The sequence below is a fragment of the Hyalella azteca genome, unplaced genomic scaffold, assembly GCF_000764305.2.
Source record: "Hyalella azteca isolate HAZT.00-mixed unplaced genomic scaffold, Hazt_2.0.2 contig6573, whole genome shotgun sequence".
NCBI lineage: Eukaryota > Metazoa > Arthropoda > Malacostraca > Amphipoda > Hyalellidae > Hyalella > Hyalella azteca.
Window position 1 is genome coordinate 59,427 of NW_025936731.1, and position 24,521 is coordinate 83,947.

General features: G+C 37.5%; 1 protein-coding gene across 21 annotated transcripts in view; it reads left to right on the plus strand.

Annotated features, from left to right (window-relative positions):
* Nucleotides 1–960: 960 nt before the first annotated feature.
* LOC108680545 (longitudinals lacking protein, isoforms A/B/D/L) overlaps nucleotides 961–24,521 on the plus strand; it is a 49,558-nt gene continuing 25,997 nt past the window's right edge. For 4 of the 21 annotated variants that reach the window (XM_018169380.2, XM_047880906.1, XM_018169382.2 and 1 more), the window contains exons 1-4: nucleotides 966–1,112; nucleotides 13,344–13,432; nucleotides 14,129–14,854; nucleotides 15,109–15,324. In XM_018169380.2, coding sequence (XP_018024869.1) covers nucleotides 13,352–13,432; nucleotides 14,129–14,854; nucleotides 15,109–15,324 — 1,023 coding nt within the window. In that variant the 5' untranslated portion in view covers nucleotides 966–1,112; nucleotides 13,344–13,351. The other 17 variants (XM_018169376.2, XM_018169375.2, XM_018169377.2 and 14 more) reach the window with 13 other exon arrangements.

Here is a 24,521-nt window from a genome sequence, read left to right on the forward strand (position 1 = left end):
CGGTATAAGGTAAATTTTATTGGAACCCATTCAGGTTGTATAGAATGAATTGCAATGTCTGAGTGGTGGAAATTTAATTCTGAATAAATTTGGAAACTATTCTCTTTGATGAAGTGTTAAGTTAAGAAACTAAATAAAATTAAATTCGAGGATTCAAATGTGTCTATTAATATGCCGTAAACCATCCCAAGTTCATGTTAATCATTTGATAATCTCATTTTTTGTTCGGTGTTCATTGTCATCGATTCGATCTTTGAGAGCCAATCAGAATGCAGCATTTATGAAGTTAGCGTTGCTTTGGCTTCAATCACGCAAAGTCCTTAAATTAGGGTAAAAATATATCGTAACATCAGAAGAAAGCTTGACCAGTTTTATTCAAACGATAAGCTCAATAGAGGAACGATTCTTATTTCAAGACCGATCATCATAATTGAAAAAAAACAGTTTTTTTTTCTAACCTTGGTCTGGATTTGGGGCGTGGTGGCTCTGAGAAAAAAGATATTTCATAGTAAGGCCATTGTAACGGCCATCAGCGACGCATCACATATTCATTTCATTCATCAGCCTGGCATAGCTTTAAATTACGAGTGCGAGTGTATCTAAATTTATATAACCACCATCACCCGTCATCAAATTCTTAAAGTCTGTTTGAAATTAATGTGATGAACCATGAAAAAGAGCTTACAGGGTGACATAATAACAGAAATGAAATAATTTTGAGTTGGAAAACATCATTTGCTTGATCTTTTATGTGATGAAAAAAATATGAAAACAAATAGTTAGTTGGTGGGATCAACATCTACTTCGTAGCATCGATTCTTATTGTGAATAATAATTGATTACGAGAGATTTCTAAGTTCAACTGAATGCAGATTTTATTTTCCATCGGTCTAATCTTCCCAAACCTACATTAATCTAAACTTTTTATTTTATTTTTTGTTTTTATTCGTGCACAGTTTACATAAGGGAGCGTTTGAGGAAATTTATCAAACGCTCAAGATTTTTCAGGAAATTTATCTCGGTCGCTCAAAGAATCCCTAAAAGATGGCGTTGCTTGAAGTTTCTTCGGCTGTGGGTTGTTAGGGACGATGTCTGTGTTTCACTTGCTCTAGGTAAGAAAAATTGTACATTTTATTTGTTTTATTATACATTTATAAAATGGAATACAACTGTTTATGGTCACGAATGATTAAATTTATAAACATTTAATGCTAAAACTATTTTCTATGATGTTGGAGTGTGAATGCCCTTTAGATTTGATGTCAACGGACGCCATTTTGGTGAGGGGCAAGTAGTGGAATTTTGAGTCTAAACAATATCAATGCTGAATGCACTAGTATTAAAATGCTGTTTTATGTAATATGCATTGAGTTTATGCAATTTCAAAGCTTGTAAATATTTTAATTATTAGCATAGCATAGCATAGCAATCTCGGCATCAGATGTTAGGCTTCCACAGCCTGTTGCCGATTCTGTTGTGCCTGGTACTCGTTTCTTGGTCCATACTGACTGCTGATCCTTTGATCAGCTCTAATAAAGGTGGGAAGCTCGTCTACACTTACTTCGATTTATATAAATGTATCATTACAAATAAAAGCTTCTAATTTTCCTAGGCTAGGCCTATGTGTTTGTAGTGGGCAGTGGCAGTATGGGCTGACATAATGGCGCCATTGTCTTGAAATTAATAAAGAAAAGTTTTTATATGCTCCTGAGTTTATTGCGTTTGTGAAGTATGCATATGAATTGTTATTTTATATAGGTATTTTTGTAATTCTCATCACTCATGGTTCCATGCTCAAGTTTTGTTGAAATCTGTTCTGTAGTTTAAAAGAAATTTCTTGATCGCCGCAAATTTAAGTGACAAATTACCCGGCAAGTGAGTGACCAGGCTGGAATTCTAAAATTTGTGGTTCACATAAAAAAAGTGTTCCGTCTTGAAAAAAAAAACGTTCCAGGCAACTAGAAACAGGTTTGCAGGCCGTCAGAAATTGGCTTTGGTTACGGTAGCTATGATCATAGTGGAAGTCTATGAAGAGAGGTACTTATGTCGGTCCACCGCCGTGCGGCGGTCCGCGGTCTTAACCCTTCGCAAGGCCCCATGCCCTTGGCCCCTGGGCCCCTGTTGCAAGTTGCAATGGTCTAAACTCAACGGTTCGACTCCCATGGTCTCATCACAACTCCCTTTAGAAATACATAAAGTTTTGAAATTGATATAAATATATCAACATCAACATAAAAAATGCATTAGTTCGGTGTACCACAAATAAATAAATGTAAATAATTAGCAATGGAAAATGTGTTGCTGCAACATTTTGAGAGACTGTGCCTAAGCAGAATAATACATTATTATCATAGTAAATATACCAAGTAATAAAGTAGTTCCTTGAATGGCCACTGCTGGCGCTAGGATCTGGATGTGGATGCGCCATGTTTGTTTAGAATTCAAACAATATGATATCTTACTGCACCACAAGTTAATATATTTAAATAATTAATAATGGAAAATATGTTGCTGGTACACTTTAAGAGACCGTGCCTAAACAGAATACAATATTATTATATAATTAGTCAAGATACTAAATAAAAAAGTAGTTCATTTGCCTGCCGCTGCTAGCGCTGGCATCAGTAAGTGAACCTTCTATGAATAATTTTAATTCAACATGGAATTATGGAGATGCAACTTCTAATCTTCTATGATTAATTTGAATCATAAACATTTACGTAATACAAGAAATTAGCAATCAATAATTCAAGGTTATTTTGTAAGTTTTGTACCAACGGAAGACTATGTCTACATTAAATACGTATTGGCAACTTAAGCTAAAAAAATGCACTGTAACTGCAATCAGCTGTGAGAGAAGATGCCAGAAAGCGCGATGGATTCAATTTAGTCGGTTTTGATTTGAAATTGGTCTCAATTCTTTGGAATAGGAGCGTAAATTTCATTGTAAAACTCATTAAAATTTTACGTTTCTGTGTGGATTTTGATGCTGTTAGCATTGAAGTACTTGACAGTATCTCTGATGCAAGAAATACTGGCTAAATACATTTTAATTTAGAAATTAACGTCAATCGAAAATTCGAAATTAATGCTGTTCTGGGCTATGTTGGTTCTTGCGAACCGATTGTTGCATCCAGTCGCTTATATTGTAAATAAAATGATTTAAGCAAGTATTTCTTGCATCAGAGATAATTCAAAGTTTGCTAATGTTAACAGCATTATAATACATGCAGAAACGTACATTTTTTCTATAGATATTAAAAATTTAGGCTCTATGACTTGTATACTGTGTCTATTATAGTCTATAGGATTTCAAATTGATGCATGCATTCAAATTCAAATTAGGTCCACCCACGCCCTACGGCCAGTGTAGCTGTCAGCTCACCTTTCTTCAGAATTGTGAAAGCTTTTGCCGGTGAAGGTGTGTTTTACGATTGGTCTGTAAAGAAGCGTTGATCGGTTCAAAATGACATAAGAACAGGTTCTTTTGAATAACCTATGGATTGGCACCATGGCTATGATCGTATGAACGTCAAGTCACGCAACACGGAGAAGGTCCCATGCAAGATTGTTAATTGCGCACATCACTCACAGATGAGCAAGAGGGATGGATCTACAGAAGGAAATACCTACTATTTACTCCCAACATAATAGTTTCAAATAAAAAATAAAAAAAACATTTATGGCACCTATTCGTTACCTCAGCTTTCAAATTGACAAACTCATTGGCAGTTGGAGAAACTTCTCGAAGAAAAGGCAATGCACAACAAACAACATGACACTTCACAGTTGACTGACTAGAAATAGAATAGACTCAATAGTCAATAGAGTACTCAAAATTTAGCATTCAAACCTTTAGATTCTGCGAACCTTGTGATTTCTTCATTACTAAAACTTTAGAAGGCTCACAATATATCGCGTAAAGTTTTCACTCAATTATTGTCTCCAAGTTTGGGAGCTTTATCTGCAGTTAATTCAGTTACCTCACACACCGATTGCTTAACGAGAACTAACAAGTAAACAGTAAACACTAACCATCGTTCCCGCCACTTTGGCTGTTGCACACGATTGATTCTGCATGTACAGTGGGGGGAAATAAATATTCGTACACTTGAAAAATCGTATTTTAATGTATGTAAGTACACAAACTTAACAGGAAAAGTGATTTAAATTATGCATAGAGATGCATAGAATTCAAAAATACTATCAAAAGAAATTAAATCTCAATGCAACAAAAAACAATGCAACATGTTCACCTAGGAGCACCTGATCGTCTTTGGTTTTCAACGCTGTCACGGGTCTTGAAGCGTCCAATGAACGAAGCAACTGTACTAAAAGGAACATTCAAGTGGCTAGCAATCTTCCTATAACTTTCTCCTTCCTTCCAACGCGATAGAATAAGTTGATTCAAATTAAGAAAAGGTCCCCAACAAACATTGAGAATCTTAAGGTGGTGTGCCAAGAAGAATGGTATAAAATACCAGTCAGCATCTGCAAATCATTGGTCGAGACGTATAGAAATAGACTGGTATCTGTTGAGCTGAAAAATGGGTATTCAACCAAGTATTAAATTAAAATAATGCGGATTTATTGTTTTGTACGAATACTTTTTTCACCCCGAAAAGTGAACATGTTGCATTGTTTTTTGTTGCATTGAGATTTAATTTATTTTGATAGTATTTTTTAATACTATGCGTCTCTATACATAATTTAAATCACTTTTCCTGTTAAGTTTGTGTACTTACATACATTAAAATACGATTTTTCAAGTGTACGAATATTTATTTCCCCTCACTGTATAACATTTACGATTTACAAAGGTTATTAAACCATTCTGTTGAATGCCTGTTACTGATAAATGTGTATTATAGAAGAATTCGTATCTATCATTTTTTCAAATGAGTATATTGATGGTTGGTGTCCCTGCAGCCTGCTACCTTCTTTGTTTATGTTTTTCATTAAGTTGGTAATCCTGATCGTAACGATAGGAGTTATAATGTCTCAGCTTATTGCATCAGTGGTCAGTTTTGTATTTGTCGATTGAATCGTAGGCAGTTTTTCATGTATTTGTGAGTGAGTGTACATAGTGAAAATGTTATTCTTTGTGATTTCCATCAATAATGACATAACTACACCATTGTATTACGTTCTTGAAATAAGAATTGTAGCATTATGCATTAAGTTAGCATCAGTGCATTAACATTGTGTGCATTAACATTGTGTGCATTTGAGGCGGTCCCTTCTAGCTTTCTATCGCTGATTGGATTCCAGTGGCTGTGACGTTGCACACGTTCTAGCGATGATTGGATGCCTGTGAGGCTGTGACAGTACGTTGGATGCGTTCAAGCGTTGATTGGATTCTTGTTACTATGATGATGCAAGCGCTGTTTTTTTCAATGAAACAGCTGTGGCATCTTGCAGAGACTCATCAGTGATGATGATGGACTGGAAGTGGAAGTGTGCTGGACGTTCCAGATTTTTGGGTCCTGCTTTCCGATTTGCTATGTTTACCAGTTAATATATTACCCCTCTGGAATTCCACACTGCCGGCGACACGGGCCAAATATAAGGAAGTGTGAAATCAAGATTGATGGTGAAATAAAAAAAAAAACTCACAAACAAAGGTAAAATAAAAAAAATTATAAGCTAAAAAATCACCATTTGGTAGTTAGGAATGTATAGTCAAAATTTTGTTCAAATCTGTTCAATAGTTTGGAAAAAATTCTCTGATCACTGCAAGTTTTGGCCTGTTTTGCAATATACGCGTAACTCACAAATGAAGGTGAAATTAAAAAAAAAATTATGAGCTAATCATCACCGTTAGGTTTGGAAAAAATTCTTTGATCACTGCAAGTTTCAGCCTGTTTTGCAATATATGCGTAACTCACAAATGAAGGTGAAATTAAAAAATGATGAGCTAAACATCACCGTTAGGTTCTGATGAATATGCGTTTCAAGTTTCATAGAGCTTTGGATTTGAATTTGGGGCATGGTGACTCTGAGAAAAAGAATTTCAGGGTCAGGCCTTTGCAATGGCCAGCAGCCACGCATCACATTTTCACTTGTTAGTAAGAAGAAGAAAGGGAGACCAAGCCAGGTGGAAGCAACATTAAAGAGAAGAGGTGTGAAAGTTTGTGTTAGGGGTGAGATGTAATCAAGGGGAAGAGAAGTTCAAGGGGAAATTCATTGGTTTATTATTGCTATTTGTCAATTATTGCACTGTGTATTTGATAAATTATATTAGCTATGGGGCCTCTTAGGCCCTGAGTGACTATGTGCGATATTATTATGGTTTGGTTATTTCAATTTTATTATTATTATTGCTTTTATCTTACACCCTCCCAGCCAGGGTTGGTGATTTTTTTTATTTTTTCATGATTTATTTGATTTTTTTGATTTTTTCAGCTTTTTTGTCTTTTTGAGGTGTTATTTTTAATGTTGCAATTAGCCTACCAACAATAACAGTATATGGATTATAATGGATGGCTTAAAAGGGTACTTATTGCCTTCAATAATGGCCAACAGGCTAAGGTGGTGTTTACCACTTAGGGATTTTTGGGTAAACAATTATTGATAAGTCTATTCATTAGCTTTGTAATGTTTGTATGGAGCAAGGTAATGAGCTAAATATTGACCATTTAACTGGCTTCAATATACAAAACACTTCAGGAATGCAGATCTCCTAAACATTGAAGAGTCACATTACAGATAGGTAGCTGATAGCACAGTGCACAACACTATCAATTGATCTACTTGTTTCATGTCCTATAAATCTACCAGACTCTACCCTCTATACACTCCAACTAGTAGTGACTGAGTAACTGACTGCACTGTTCCCATTTAATTCAGACCAATAAACCAATACTAAACATGAACTGAACGACAACCAAACAAACCTCATACAACTTGAAACAAGACTTAAGTTATGAGAAAAGCTAACACTGTTTGAAATAAACATGTGTGCTATTCGAACATTGTTTTGAGTTTTAAATTCACATATTTAAAGATTGAAATTAAATATTTTAATTAGAATACTCGTATTAGGGTGGAAAATCTTTCTAATTGCCTAAAAGGTCAATACAATATCAACCTCTCAATATACAGGGTGGAGCAGAACCGATTGAGCAGTTTTGAGGTAAAATAAAAGAGTAATGGAGGTACATAAAGAAGAAAGTTTATTTTCCTAGAGGTTGAGGATTGGGCAGTTTTGAGGTAAAATAAAAGAGTAATGGAGGTACATAAAGAAGAAAGTTTATTTTCCTAGAGGTTAGCATAACATACCATTTAGAATACTATGTTTTGAAAACAATATCTGGAAGATGGGGGCTGTTAGCTGGGACACACTGTTGGAGTCGTTCTCAGAGGAGGGAGTAACCATGACAGTGAATGCCGATTGCTATGCTCAGTATTCTGCAATGTTGCAAAATTTCTTGCAGCCTATGATGGAAAACATTGTTGAAAATGAAGCATTGGGAGACTTGTGGTTCCAGCAGGATGGGGCTACAGCTCACACAGCCCGAATGTCACTCAATGTTTTGAAACGCATGTTTCCCATAGGTCTGGTGTCTCTGAGGGGTGATTTACAGTAGCCTGCAAGGTCACCTGATTTGAGCATTTGCGTGTTCGTTCTTTGGGGACATCTAAAAGAAAGGGTGTTCAGAAGTCGCCCTCACACCCTACCACAGCTAAGGGGACGGATTATTGCAGCAGAGGTTATGGCCATACCTCGCCATATGTGTGAACGTGCTGTAGGAAACTTCCCAGAACAACTCCAACAGTGTGATGCAGCTAACGAACCCCATCCACCCATCTTCCTGATATTGTTTTAAAACATAAGTATTTTAAATGGTATGTTATGCTTATCATGAGGAAAACAAACTTTCTTCTTTATGTACCTCCTTACTCTTTTATTTTGCCTCAAAACTGTTCAATCAGTTCTGCCTGTCCCTGTATAAGCTAGCTAACACATTTAAATTGTATATTGTAATCAATATATAGCAAATAGTCAAATAGTTAGACTACTTATAGCCTTATAAGAATTAGCTAAGCTGCTAGCTACGTACAATGTATTGCACACTTGATGCCTCTGCACCAAAAACATTCCATTTATTGGAACCTAATACACACTAAAGGCAACAAGTTTATATACCAATTTGTCATTTATAATACATTTATACTAAACCATGAATAACAATACCTCAATATAAATTAAAGACTGCCACTTAATATTTTTAAATATATGAAAAAATCAAAAAAATCGAAAAAATAAAAAAAAATCATGATTTTTTTTATAAAAAAATCAAGTGATTTAATCACATGATTTAATCATTGCCAACCCTGCTCCCAGCCTCCACTCTAGCCAGCCTCCTCCTCTCCCTCACCCTTCAAGCATTCTCCAAAAATCGCTTTCCACTCTCAATCATAGCAGCACTTACCACTGTTGACAGTCCCACAATCATTGCAATCCATTCATCTCCTGTTCGCTCATTTATTCATTATATGAGCGAACTATATTCATTAGTTCACACTATATTCATTAGTTTGAGAGATATTGTTTGATAATTGAATTTGGAGATTGGTCATGAGAACGGCTGTAAATTTGCCTTCGCCGTCCTAGGTTTCTTAGTGCTGAAACAGTTGAAACAGCTGAAGAACATATTGGTTTACTGAATGGGGTTCTATTTGTGAAATACACATTTGTGTTAAACCTTTATCTTTTAAAATTGCAGTGTACTAAATTTCAAGAAAGAGGCGTATGTCTGTGGGGGGCGCTAGAAATTGACTAGGGAGCCAAAGGGGGCGCCAGCCTGAAAAGGTTTGGGAACTACTGGTCTAAGTAATTGAAAGGCTTGTTCTATAAATATCTCCCAAATGTAAATCTTCATGTATTGCTTGTGAATAATTTTAAAATCGGGTCTTTTTTCAAGTATAAAGATAAAGATGCACTGTTCCTATGCAATTGTCCCTAGTTTATCAATGTAGTTGTGCGCATCTGCGCATGTTGGTATGACATCTCACAATTTTTCTGCTAGGATAGTGAAGCACAAAGGAAGAAGTTTTAGAACAGAAAATCTGCTTGCACATCCCCTTCATCCATCATGCCAAGCAGTGCAATGTCCCGGTGTCCAATAGTGATTTTACCCTTCAATTTTAGCTTTCACAACCATTATTTCTTATCTTTTAATTTTAGAGTCCCTGTAAAGCAATGGTTCCCAAAGTGGGCGATATTGCCCCCCTGGGGGCGGAGGAAAGATCTGGGGGGGGGGCAGTGAGGAAGAAAGGGGAAGTAGGGGAGGCGGCAGTCCGCTAAGTTGAAGTCAGAAGTTTGTACGTTTGTTTGACGATTTGTCCACAACACGTGCAGAATGTGACTCCAAGTCAAATAAATTTTCACAAGCTAAAAATCACCATTTGGGAGTTAGGAATTTATATTCAAAATTTTGTTCAAATATGTTAAGTAGTTTGGAAGATGAAATTCTTTGATCATTGCAAATTTTGGCCCTTATCATCATATAACTCCCGCATGAAGGTGAAATTTAACATTTTTTCAAGAGCTAAACAACACCGTTTAGGTCCTAACAACGTGTTCAAATTTTTATCAAGGTGTGTTCATGTGTTTGGTAGATATTCCTTGATCACTGAATTTGTAGATTGGCCATGAGACTGGCTGCAAGACCAGCCACGAGTCCAGCCTTAAATTGGTTCAAGCTGTCTTGAATTTCTAGTGCTGAAACAGTTGAAACTGTAAAAAATATATTAGTTTACTAAATGGGGTTCTATTTGTAAAATACACATTTGTGTTTATCCTTTCTCTTTTGAAATTGCAGCATACTAAATATCAAGAAAGAGGTGTTTGTTTTTATATGTGCCTGTGGGGGGGGGGCTAGGGATTCACTGGGGAGCCAAAGGGAGTGCCAGCCTGAAAAAGTTTGGGAACCACTGCTGTCTATTTTTTAACAAAGGCTAGTTTAAATTTCACTTACAGTTCATATCACCTTAAAATTGTAAATAGATACATTTGTCTGCTGATATTTACTTCATTCGTATTTGTTTTCATTTGATGATTGATGTTTTAAGGTCTTCAATGTGAATTTACTTTGCTAATTGTTTGTGCTTGTGTTTTAGGTTTTGAACTGATAATGGAACTGAACTTAAATGTTTTCCTTCATAAGAAGTGATTTTTTTGGCTGTTTTCTTTGCTTTTAAATTCTTGGGAAAAACAAATTTAGCATATTGACTTGAATTGCTCATTTGCCTAAATTTCTTGCAGATGGTAACAAATTTCACTTGTTATGAACATAAGGAGGAACTTCTGACAGATGTCTATGTTCATCATTTCATATGGGATTTTACACTCCTAGGGGGATTGTTCCTGAGTGCCGCACTGCTGAGCTTGCAATGTCTGACTTGGGGTCTCAGTTATGGGGTTAAGTTATTATGTAGGTAGGACTTTTTTTTTTACATTTCCCTTCTGTCTCTAACATGAATTTTTTTATGGACATATCTAGGGTAAAACTAATGATTTGAGTAAAATTTGTTATAATTTAATATTGTCTTCCATGCCTTAAAACATGGATTTACTGCTCTAATACCAACCTCACTCTCAAAAACCTAAGTGATGGATCTGAAGTTTTCAGCTCTGTTGTAAGTGTAGAAAATCTCTTTAATTATCTACTCCGTTTTGGACAAAAATGAGAATTTTGGCTTCTCTGGTTTTTAGTCTCATTTTGTAGTTCCAAGATTTGCTTATTTAAAATGTCTGAAGCCATGTTTGTGCATTTGTCAGTATGTTCATGACAGCCATTGAAGCGATTGCAAGTAAAACTTATACCTTCAATGATCACAAATTTCAGTTCATTGGGTTTTCTGAAAAGTTGGAATTTTTATCTCAAAAACCTATCTCCTCTTATTATTTTTAAGCTACAGCAATGAGAAATATACGTACCATTCTATTTGTAAAGAAAATCTCTACAATCCATCTGATTTTTTTTATTTCATTATAGTTTTTAATTTATATTGAAAAAAGGGAGGGTAGCAAAAATTTAAAAATTTAGATAAATCCTCCCTCCCACTTGAATAAATTAGAAATTGGAAATAATGATCAGCTGGTTTCTAGATAAGGTCTTTACAAATCAAATGACATGTCTCTTGATAGTATAGCACATTTATTGAATAAGGAGATTTTCACTGTACCCCCTTTTTTGACATTTTCTATTAAATACACATTTTCTTTCATTTTTTTATATAGTTGCACTAATAAAAAGGTCTTAGATTTTTGTGTTACATATGTGTATCAAGTTCATAACGAATCGTCCATAAATAAAAAATAATTTTTTACCCAAACAGTCCCCTAAAGCAGTAACTGGATTTTTGGAGCTGCATTTTTCAAGCTATCAGCCAGGAGTTCTTCAGTTTTTGATGAAATTAGAATTTGTCTTCATTGCTGTAAGCAAACAGTCCTGTCTGACAAAACAGTGTCTGGGAAAATGTCCAAAAAAACATAGGCCCAGGAATTATGGCTAGGCTGATACTAAAAACTAAATTTCAAAGTTTCTTCAAGCATTTTATTTGGATACTTCATAATATCCAATATTGCAACTTTGGATTCTTAAAAATAATTCACATTTGCGAACAGAAAAAATAATTGAACTATATAAAGCTATATATTAGTTTTTTGTACCAAATTGGATTTTTAAATACTATCACTACAGTGTTGAAAAAAACTGCTAGCTTCACTAACTCTCTATGAGCTGTTCAGGACATATTGCCAGTAGGTTAATGATTGAAAAAAATGCCACTAGAAATCTCCTTTCTTTCTGAATCCTCATGAGGATTTTCATGATACCCTCTATTTTGTATGTTTTCAACCATTTTGTCAAGTAATTAAATGCCAGTAAAAAAAATTCACCAATGTCTGAAGTAACTATTAATTGCAATACAAACTATAATACTATTTTCAACTGGTGTGATAGTCATATGTGCTCATTGTAGTCATTCTCAAATCACAAGTTAAACACATTATTTTCTTTGAAATATTTATTTTCAATTTTTCATTGTGTTAAGCGAAATTATACTCTGATATTATACATTAAACCCTAAATTTTACCTCACAAATGCCTTGAACAAAATGCTCAATCTATTTCTTAAAACGTTATGATGAAAAAGTGGAGATTGTTTTACGAAAGTTACATTTACAACTTTGTGTGTGATGAGCAATCATGGTATTGCTTGATGTAGATAACATTATTTGCTGCCTTCTTGTATGAACTTTCTACCTTCCCTTGCTTGGTAGAAAATTTAATAAAATTTCTATTGCTGAAATTGGTGAACAAACTAGTCTCTGCACTCATTCTTCACATTTTGTACAAGTTTTTTTTTCAAAATCTTTTGTTATCCTGTAGTATTTTCTGGCATGAACACACATCACTGATTTTCTCACCTACTAAATCTTTTTCTTGAAAGTTAGTAGGTACCTACATTTATGAGGACTTTGCTTAATGTTACTCCTTTCTTTTTGGAACATAAGCCATCCTGATAACATTTATATTTGAAAAAATGCAAATGTTAATAATTTTGGCATTAATTCTGGACAGCATTACTGAAGACAGCTTCCTCATATATAGCATTGATTTCCATCTTAAGGTGATCAGTTGGTCACACAGTTCTCCTGTCTTGACTCCTACTGTTACTACTGTTTTGTGAAGACCCATGTGTCAAATGTGTTTAAAACAGTTATTACAAATCAGTTGGAACTAATGTCTGATGGAGTGAAAAGTTTTTGATTGAGGTCCAGACAAAATTGTTCGAAATTAATTGTTCAATATTGTTGACACATGAGGCATTCATTAATAACAAGGTACTACTGTACTGTATCTACCTATCTAACTAACTCCATTGTTGGTTAAATAGTAACCCTATGGAAACAGTTCTCTTGTGGCTTTGCTGCTGGTAATTATTTTCATTTGTGTTTGTTGGGAAGTTGTTCATTTCTGTAAGTAACTGGTAATCATTGCAAGGTATTAAGCCTCGCAGTGCACATGTAGAATAACCAAGATCATACCTATATATAAATATAGGTTTGATTGGTGCTAATGAAAAATAACTAAAATTGGTCTGTAAGATGCTTGTGTGCATCCATATTTGTCCCAAGAATCTTATCTTTGATTATTTTACTAGTTAAGTATGATTTTCTTACACATTAAGTATGATTCCTTTAATTTATATATTACATGTTGCATAAAATGTCTAGCTTTTCAAATGAGTCAGTCATTATTTCAGTTTTAAAATAAATTTATAAGATCCTATTTATTTTTTACTACAATTTATAAATTTTTCTTGTGCAGCTGTCACAATGGCTGAAGAACATCTCTCGCTGAAGTGGAACAACCATCAGGCACATTTTGTGGACATCCTCACTTTCCTCAGGGAGAAGGTGATTAAAATCTCTGCTATTAGAAACTTGCCTATTCTGAGTTATTAATCTTTTAAATATATTCTGGTTAGTAAATTCAATAGCTATGATTGATAAATCCTTCTCAAGATAATGCTTTTTTTTCTTTGAGTGTTCTAATTTTATTAAGATATGATATTGGCTAATCAATGAACTGTCAGTGCCGACTTAGTTTTTAAATTAGTGGTTCTAATATTTCATTTAATCGATTTGTTATTTGAAAAAATGTAAGGATTCATTTTTTTAATTAATATATTATGTATTTTTTTCCAAGAAACTGATATAAAATAATTTTCAATATAACCAAGGTGTTCAGATGTCAATGTCAGCTATCAAATCCACTGTCAGAAATCAATGTGAATAGATTTCTTTCACAATTAACCATGGGTAAACTATTATATGCTTGTTAGTTGTGATTATTGTGATCGTTCATGTTTCCATCTCAATCATAATTATGAACAGGTGGAACGATATTCATAAGTACCTATCAATTAATCCATTACATGATGCATTTGTGATTAATTGCTAGCTGTGGTTTTGAGTTTTGTCACATTGAGTATATTATCACCTTATTATAAATTGATAGCACTTAAGGCTAAATTCCATAATTTTTTACTTTAATTTTAAGCTTTCTTGACGTAAAGCTTATTTCTAACCTGAATATCTTGTTCTCCACAGGGGATGTTCGTTGATGTGACCTTAGCCTGCGGTGGAAAAATATACTCTGCTCACAAATTTGTGCTAAGTACTTGTAGTGATTACTTCCAGAAAATCTTCAGCAAAAACACCAGTACGAACCCCATTGTTTTCATGAAAGATGTTTCCTGCAATGACATTGAAGCCCTGTTGGATTTTATGTACCATGGTGAAGTGAACGTTCCACAGTCTAGTCTTGGCTCTCTCATTAAAACAGCCGAGGGCTTACAGATAAAAGGTTTAGCTGTGCCCGATGACCCACCTTCCTCACGTAAGAAGCAAGACAGAGATAAGAGAGAAAGAGATCCTAGTTCATCTTCACATTATGAAAGTCGTAGTCCGCCTCCAAAAAGAAGATCACGCAACTCTCCGCCGCCGCCGCCGCGACGAAGCAACGCTCGTGCCATTCCACCTCCAGTAGAAGCTTGTCTTGACAATGATACAGACGATGTAGTCCTAAGGAACTCTGAACCTTCCACCAATAATCATGATCGTCATTCTTCTAGTGGTACGCATAACAAGAAACTGCATCAACGTGCCAGTCATGATAGCAGTGAAGATTTATCATCTGATGGTAAAGGAGTTAATGATAAAGACCTGAACCAGGAATCTCATGACCCTGAAGCACACCCTGCCTCCGGTGCTGATGACGCGTCGGAACAAGATGCTGGCCCATCAGGCTTGCGCCAGTCCAAGCAAGAAGAGGTGGTGAGTACATCAAATTGTCTAATTGTTAAAAGCTATTCAAAATAACATTTAAACATTGAACAATTATTCATTCGTGTAAAGGTCTGTCATTTGGTGAAACTTGAGCTCGTTTATATTTTCTAGCACAAAATTCGTTTGTATTGCCAATCAAGAAAGAGTATTTTTTCATCTCAATGGAAGGGAATTTCATTGGCAGACGAGTGTTTAATTTTTTTATATATCTCATGGTTTTTGTGGACTATTTCTTGTTACAGGAAATAAAACAAGAAGATGTTGTTGAATTGGGTGAAGATGACGATGATGGTGTTGACTGGGGAGGGGGAATGGGTGATGACGGAGGTGGTGGTGATGGTAACAACGATGGCCTCAACTCTGGTGACAACTCGGTATCTTTTTCCGATGTGTTGCTACCTCCTCCTGAGGGAGGGGGTGGACTCATGGACGGCACTGGCACAGGCGACTCCGCTATGGTGAGTGTTGATGATTTTTGCTTTTGACTCTAGGGCAGACTAGCGTTTACAAATTCACACTTAATTCATCTTGCTTGTTAAATACATCTCATTTATTCTCTACATCGTTTCCAATATATCACTCCAGGCAAATGATGTTGGAACAAAGTTGATTACAAGTTGATTACAAGTTGATTTCGTTGAAAAAACAATAAATCGACATCATTTCAATAGTATTCTCTGGTGGGAAAGTATACACTTCTCTATCTTGAAATACTGATGTGTGGCTACAAAATTTCAACTGCTATTTGATTCTTTAAAAACTACTATCAATTTTCATCTATCATTCTAACTCTTGATGCAAAATAGTTCATCCTCAATACATATGTCAAATACGCGGATTACTCATTTTCCATAGTACAGGATTCAATCTTTATGTGATGACACTCACAGTGCATGCTGGACTGTACAACTTGATTCAATTTTCATTTTAATTTCAGCACAATGCTGAACAATGTGTCAGTAACTGAAATTAACGATTAAAGCTTAATTTGTAAACACTACTCTGCCTGAGTTCCTTGTGTTGGAAAACCAAGTAGGCTGGTGCTATTTATCATATAGTATTTTTAATTGAAACAGCTCTGCACAATTCATGCTCTTTTTTTTATGTGCTCTTCGGTGAATGATATTGCTGATGAATTTAAATGCCACAGACCTGTTATGTTATTACATATTTGACAACTTCTTTGAATATTTATGAATTTTATTATCTGAATTTTTAATGTCATTGTCGATGCATCAGCCTCATGGTAATCCACAAAATTTCTGCACCTTATCATAAGCAAGTTTATCAAGGAACCCACCTGCAACTGTATTGTACATGTCTTCTTTGTATAATGCTTTGATTCCATTTAAGCTATCTTTATATTTGTCTGAATTATCACTCGAGTTTTCCTATGAAAATAAAAATTGCAGAGAAATTCTGTTGTGGTGGTTCCTTGATTTAAATTTAAACCGAATTGGCAGTGACATGTGCTCCCTGGCAGTGACATGTGCTCCCTGGCAGTGACATGTGCTCCCTGGCAGTGACATGTGCTCCCTGGCAGTGACATGTGCTGGGGAGGAGTATGCCTCCTATGAAGTGTCATGTAATCTGCAACTTCGCTGTAGGGACAAGGTTCCGAATATCGAGCTAATATGAGATATATATCAAAATTTGTATCAATTATTCAACCAGTTTACCTTTGAAATAACTTCATGAAGGTAATTTTTTTGGAAACTTGTTTGTCAATCTGGGTTGAAAGTTGTTTATGCGATGTTCCCTGCAGCGTTAGTTCAGGCCTCAGTAATATGCTTTGTAAGAAATACTGTTATTTTGAGGATTTTGTGAGCGGTTTTTCCATCCTGGACTTATTTGATCACCTTGTAATTTCATGGAAATCCATCAGATGGCGTTTTTGATCTTTGAATAACGATTTTCGCATTGCCTTTGACGTTTTAGTCGAACCTGTTATTACATCAACTAGCGTTAACATAAAAATGAAAAATATCATAAGCAAAAAATAAAATCGACATTTATTGCTGTTCGACTGATTTCGGTGCCGCTGATTTCACAGCCAAGCCTTTTTTGGCCTTGGGTTTGATTGATAGATCTGTCAAGTTTAAAAATTACTGCATTTTATAGTATAATTATAAGTGCCCTTGATCTAATACGATCGTCCAGTGATGGGAGACCACATCTATGAATCCTCTTCTATAATTATCAAATAATGATATGGTAGCTGTTCTTCGTCAGTTGACCGAAATATCAGATAATTTTTCCTAGCCTGCTTGGGCTCGAATCTTTTCATTGGTTTCACTGCGTGAGCGCGATTTTGCTCCACGTGATGTTGCTTTATAAGTTTAGACGGCTCTTGTGAACTGGTGATTCCATGAGAAGTTTCGTGCCCAGTAAGCTCTAATTTACTTCGTAAGTTTTCATTGGTAAGTTAAACCGCCGTGATCCCCGTGTTTCCAAGAAGATCTGTCTGACTCTTCTACTGCTTTCAGCCGTGGTAAAATTATATTGGAAATTGTTTGCCAACGAACGTTGGTGTCGCAAACTCCAATGCGTTCATTTTTTTATATTATAATTCGAAACCTATATTTAGATTAATGTCTGCGGTCGTATGTCACATAAAACAATTGTAGAGTAGAGGTCGTTGAAGCTATTGCTAAATACGTACGTGGGAAATGTGGAGTACCCAAAAGGTGGGTGCGTTCAAAGAGGAAAGCGATGGCGATGCATTCATATTCAGTATTTTACGACTCAAATACTATATCCCGTTTCTCGCGTGCTGTCCGCGAGCTGGCTGCGCGGATGTTATTATACCATTTCCTATTACGCGAGAATTCGTAAGGCAATGTTGATACTGTGATTTAATGTTCATGTGCTTATGGTTTTGTGGTTATGTTGTTGTATGCAGCCTTGCTTCGTGAAGCACCACGAAATAAGTCATGATCCCGAAGCTTATTTTGTAAATCAAACTTTTGCTCTAAATACTTTTCTAAGGTTAAATCGAATTTGCTGTAATATCTGATCAGCGTAGGTAGGTGTGTTGTACGTTGCATTACTGTATTGTTGGAATGGCCGCATTTCTGAAAGGACAATACATTGATTTAGCGCAATCAAGATGAGAGAAGAAGCTTGTGTGTCCTGTGCACTGGAAATCCCTGGAGTAATGAAGTGAGGGACTTTACGCTCAGCGTGTTACCTCCCTCTCCACTGACCTGGGGCTGATCTGCACTCGTATTTTGCAGCTGATGAGCCTTGCTGGCGGTGGAGAGGGCATCCTTTCCCCATTCTGGGCTTCACTGCACGCTTCTTCTTCGTCTTCTCCTCCGTCAAGTTTCTTCCACATGCCAGGCATGACACCCCTCATACCATCCAATGCCACCAAGGCTTCATCAGCTGCATACTTGGCATCAAGCTCAACGCGGCGAGTGAGACAAGCCGAGGTACGGCAAGAGCTGCGTGCCGTTCATCAAGAAATAGCCTCTCTTCAGTCAATGTTGGAACGAGGCGACCTATCTCCCTCAGAACTGCCGGCGATTGAAGAGAATTTGGCGTCCAAACGACAACTACAAATTTCGCTCGAGAAAGGACTTCATCGGCTCATCAGCGGGCAGTTGAGACAACGCAAGTTCAGGGAGAAACTAAAGCAAAAAACATTCAGTAAACAACGATGACCTTCGCAATGCTTCCACGCCAATGCGTGTAACTGAGATTTCCGCCTCTGAAGAAGTCGGTTCTAGCGTCAGCGATAACGTCGATATGGACTTCTTCAGCGAGTGTTGACTTGTTAGTTCCGTTAGGAAAGCAAAAACCCATGACGAATGGGCTAATGTTGTAAAATTTTGGCATTTTTAGCAAAATGATTTAACTCTTATCGAAACTGGTTTGAAATCTTGATAGTCAAGTTTGTTAGACTATCCAATGCTTATTATTTATTGTTTTACAAGATAAATCTTGAACGAGATGTAAGTTAAGTTTCGGCGATAATGACCGATTTTACGATTGGTTGTAATTTGTTGGAAGAATTTGATGCTCTCTTAACGATTTCCATGACTTGTATAGATTTCTCAGCAACGTTTTCCATGAAAACTTTTTTTTCGATTTAATTTTACGAGGGTTTGAGTTTTTAATAGTTTTAATTATCACGGTTATTACATAATGAATTCTAATCTAACATCGGTGCTGATACGCTTGGGTTTACATACCTTTGCTCTTGTGCCATTTCATGTACTTTTCGTGCCATAATTAACACATAAGCTTAACGTGTACATAAACCTTACGACTATGTTGTCAGTAACCTTACGATAGTATCATTATGTCTCTTATATTTACTTGCATTGGTCTGGCGAGGGATCGTCAGCTCAAGTTCATTGACAAAACTGGACAAGCAGCAATGTACTTTGAAAACGTGAACGTAGGCGTAGGATATATTAGTAGTAGTTTGCGCTCATGGAATACCTGAGATAAATGCCACTAATGAATTCTTTGGCCGCGAGCTGGTCGTCGAAGTGTGACGCAGATATGTCACGCCCAGCATTAAAGTTCGAAATTCTTATTAACTTGTTTCACGAGCGTGGATTAACGATGCTCTGATTAATTGAATTGAAATTCTACCCCTGAAATTATATTTGGATCGATGAGCATTGCATGTAAAGACGTTTTCTTCTCAATTAGTCCTATAATTGTTTTTATCGCATACTTCATGCACCATTCCTGCCAACCACAAAGCGCTCGACATCACAGTCAACGTTTCGGTCATGCTGATCATGTCAGCGTTCCTTTTATTAGATTTTCTTGAATTTTGACGTGATTTAAAGATGGACGGGTTAATCGCTTTAGTCGTGCCGTGTGTGTGACCGGCACCTCATGCCCCCCCTCACCTCTCCAGTGACAGTTTGGTCTCGTGTTGCAGGTGGGGGGGTTGCGTGGGGTAAGACCTTACCGTCGACCTGGCGGCGCTGACAACCTCACTACCTCTTCCTATCAGAGGTACTCCTCTTCCTTTTCGGCTGACCTCTCTTCTGAAGCACCTATGTTCCCCGGTGAAGCCTCTTCTGATGCTGCAATCAATTCTGTACTTTCAGCGAATTTTTCTAAGTCGGGATATGTTACGAGCAGGAAGTGCGCTACGTCGGAGCTTTTGAACTGTGTAGGACATAATTCTTTAATGTTTGAAATGTCGTCGTTATCTGACTGCGGTGCAGCAGGAAGAGTTCAAGATGGTTTAATTTTGGCACACATGGACTCACGAAAGCAATCCGAATGGCGGCCGTTTTCTTGTTCTTTTTGTGATAAGCGCTTTAAGAGAAAAGACCACTTACGAGACCATGAACGACTTCACACGGGTGAGAGGCCTTACGTATGTAGCCGTTGTGGCAAAGCCTTCGCTCAGCGGTGTAACTGGAATATGCACTGCGCTCGTTGCCTTCCGACGACCGCTCCCTGAGTGGTGGTATTCTGTACAGTTACTCTCAACGATGTGTTAACGAATGGTCATGTTGCGATACCGAACTTTGGTCATACTCGGCTTTCATGATTTGTCATGTCGCTCCGTGCTCCTTATCTAATGTACAGCGATTGTTATTGTGCTGGAAAAACTGAGGTTTCTTATCGGAGGTTATTGGCGCTGTGTACTAGCAATCAAAATACTCATGTTCCGGTATGGGTTGTGTCATCTCCCGTAGTGGTTTTTACTCTATTTGAAACAATGTCCAATCAATGTGATATGTGTACTGTTTTCTGGTTACTCGGTAGTAATATTTCGCGATGTGATCGGCGTTGTTTATTTTCATGCACATGTTTTGTATATCTCTCCGCGACAAAATTGATTGCATTTTCTGTTGAGCCCTCCTGTTCATCTTGCTATTCATGTCGAAGTTACTTTATGATCCGTGATAGTGAGGAAAAGAGTCCCGTATTCTAACGAAACGATCTTTTGGCCGATCTAACGGTCTAATGCAACTTCCATCTTCTTATACTCGATGCTGTAATTTCATTCGTTCCCTGTTTTAAACATCCTCAGTATAAAAATTATTGTCGACGAGGTTTGTTTTGCAGGGTCAGGGCCCACAGTGCGGCTTCTTTCGCTCCACCAACTTGACTGACGCCAGCCTTGCCGCCAAGAGTTCTCTGCATCCTTTTACCGCCGCTACTGTGCTTATGTGCAATACAGACGTAACTGATACGAGGCCTGATTATTATTGCCGCTTCTGTAACAAAGGATTCACACGTCGCGATAACTGCTCAAGGCACGAAAAGCTCCACACTGGCGATCGTCCTTTTCTCTGCCCTCTTTGTCCTAAGAGTTTCATCACCAAGGCAAATTTACATTATCATCTGTACCGTAGCCAGGAACACGTACCACCCAATGCTGCTGACCAAGAGGCGGTCAATGAAATTGATTTCACTGCCTGCCTTGATAAACCTTCAAGAAAATGTACTTAGTGACGCTTTCTCGGACATAATAATAGAAATCTCTCATTATGAAATAAAATGAGAGGGATGCAATATTATTGGAATGTTTTCTTGAAAGCGATGGAGAGGATTTTTTACCAAGTGTGGTCCTGTGACGTGTGCCCTTGTACAACAGATGGTCCTAGGGGTTCACGCTCCAAATGCTTTGTTTAGAAATTGCAGCATCTGAATGCGATGTTATGGTGTTAAGGCGTGTCATTATTTGGATTCCACGCACCTCCATACTCTGCAATTCTCGCGTGTGGTGGCCGCCGTGTCGTGCAGTGACCTCTTTCTTGTACGAGCGTCTCGCAGCTCATCACCTATAGGATCTCAGATGTTTACGCTGTCACCCTCATTAATGCAAGTTAACATATGACATTCTTGAACACTTGTTTTTGATGAATAGTTTGGGGGTTTCAGTGCTAGGTAACTCGTTTTGAAGCTATAGGAATTCTAGCCATCATACTACTCCCTCATGTTACTGCCGTCGCTGACATCTCTGTTTTGCTACTACTACCGTTACTATACTATCTGTTAAAGCACTGGTTATTGAATAATCACGGAAATTATTGTTATGTTTAATGAACGAAATAGAAGGTGTAAATTTAAACGAATCAGCGAATATAAAAATGATTGGAATTAAGGTTTGACACGGAAATCGAAGTATGGAGGGCAGTAATGAAGCCGCTGTAAGCTACGAAGGCCGATCAGGGCTGATGGCTGATGCTTCTGTTGCAGGCCGCGCCTTGGCCAGCTGCTATCTCCTGGTCGCCACCTTCAGCTCCCTCTTGTATCAACACTGCGCTGCCTCCTCCTCTCCCATCTTCCTCTACGGCATTATCTGTATCTTCTTATTCAACTTCGTCTTCTGTCTCTTCTTTTCCCACCGACGACTCCTTCATTCCACCTGGAGAAGCTCTCTGGCCACACCCCAGCAACGAACGACCGTTCGTATGCTCGTTGTGCTTTAAATCTTTCAAGAGGAAAGATCATTTGCTGATTCATGTCAAGATCCACACAGGCGACAAGCCGTTCGTTTGTACTCAGTGTGGGAACAAGTTCGCCCAGCGTACGCACCTCCGCAATCATATGACGAAGCACTCTGAGGTGCGCGCTCACGCATGCTCCATCTGCGGGAAACGCTTCAAAAGGAAAGACTCTCTTAGGATGCACGAAAAGATTCACAGAATTGGTGGGCTCACGGCCATCACCAGCGAGTCGGCTCTAACGTGTGGAGTGTGTGGCGAGCATTTCCCTTCCCTTGAGTTGGTGCGCTTACATTGCAGAGTCCAGCACTAAATCGCAAGAATAACTCAATCCCTTGCCGAGTTGGAAGGACTGACGGAAGAGAATTGAAACGAAATTTTTGTTTTGGTTGTAGGTCAGCCGTTGAATGACTTTTAAGCTTAAGCTACTTATTGAATTTGATTTTACGTTGCTTGTACATACGTGCGTGATTTGTAGCAACTGGCCCAAACTTGAATCGGTTTTTGATTTGTTATTTTTTCCGTCGATTATTCGTTACTTAAAAATGGTATCTGCACTGCGCTGAAAGTAATGGTATCTGCACTGCAGCGATCGTATCACTCCTATATCAGATGAAGGAATTGGACTGATATCTCAACAGACAAGGAAACTTATCAAACTGCGACAAATCAAATTATCTTAGATTTGAATTTCGCTAGAACTGCAGTATTTTGCTCCGTAATTTATTTAGTTGGTTGTTTAGCACCATTGAGAAGTGTTGGCATATACCGATAGTGTGCGCGTTAATGGTGCCATGCAGTTGCTGATGGCGTACGTGTCTGTTGCAGGATCACCTGCTCTTCTTCAGCCGTCCACTTTCGCAAGGCCTCAGTCCTCATCACGATGAGTTCAGACCGCATCAGTGTTCTTTCTGTGGGCGCACCTTTAAAAGGAAAGATCATAGAACGGAGCATGAACGCATCCACACTGGCGAACGGCCTTACAAATGTAATGAATGTGGACGATCGTTTGTGCAAAAACAGCAGTTGGTTGGCCATATGCGACGGCTGCATGAACATCTCTCAGCAGAACCAATCGTAACCGATGTCAATGCAACAGCGGCCGCCTCGCAAAAACTACCTTATTCCCAGTATGTGGACCCTGGCCTGTTCCTAAACCGTAGTTCTAACGAAACGTCACGTCTAGCACACCCTCGGCTTGGAAGGGAAGGGACTTCAAGCGCTCATTCGTACACACCTTTCGCAGCCGACGAGCCGCTTGCTCAGCTAACAGCTCTCGTGTCAGCGCCCCGGTCCTCGCGCTTGCTTCCACCGTAACCTGCCCAGTGCTCCAAGAGTGACAAATTTCGATAGACTCCATGCTACGCATTCTCAATTTTTTTCATCTAATGGACACAGATGTATTATTTGCATACTTTTGAACATGGAAATTTTAGTTGGTGCATTTAGTTGGTTTAATTTTTTTATCATTCTGTTGAACCTTTCATTGGAAGCGTGATCATTTCGTGCATCCTTTTGTGCGATGGTCGGCGATCCACTCGGAGTTGTTAAGGTTAAGTATTCTGTTGGTATCACGGTCTTCTGTTAGTATCTTTATTCTCACAGTTGAATAAGCTGGATGATTTTACCAACGAGGAAACTTTGATCCACGTTACGTGACTGTTGTGATCGATATATATCTATATATTATATTTTTTCGGTCATTGAAGTATAAATTATTGTCTTGTTTTCTGAAAGTAAATTGTTGAAAGATTGCGACCATAACTTGTTTTGTAAGTTATTCTGTTCTTATACGGAGCTCGTTATTTATTCTTAACCTGGATTCCCTTTATTTTGTTGTTTGGTACCTACTCGTTAATATTGTTTTTCAGCCCCATTAGTATTAAATTTCTATGTGTATATGTTGGTGCGTTGCCCAATTGCGTTCGTTGCGCTTTGGCAGATGATGGATTGTAGCTTAACATTTTTACTTTTTATCCGACTGATTCCTTTAATACTTTAATATTAAGCAGCGCTATAGTAAACTTTTTTCGGTGAAATTTTGTGATCAAGATTCGTGTATCTGTAGAAAGTTTACTATCTAATAAAGAACGTGATCGATTTTGTTTTGTTTTATTGTTACCTTCGGTTTCCTTAAAATTTTTACCGTGCTCAAATTTCGGTTACCCTTATTTCTATTCAATCATCCGCTTTTTGCCCATGACACTTTTTTACGTTTTTAC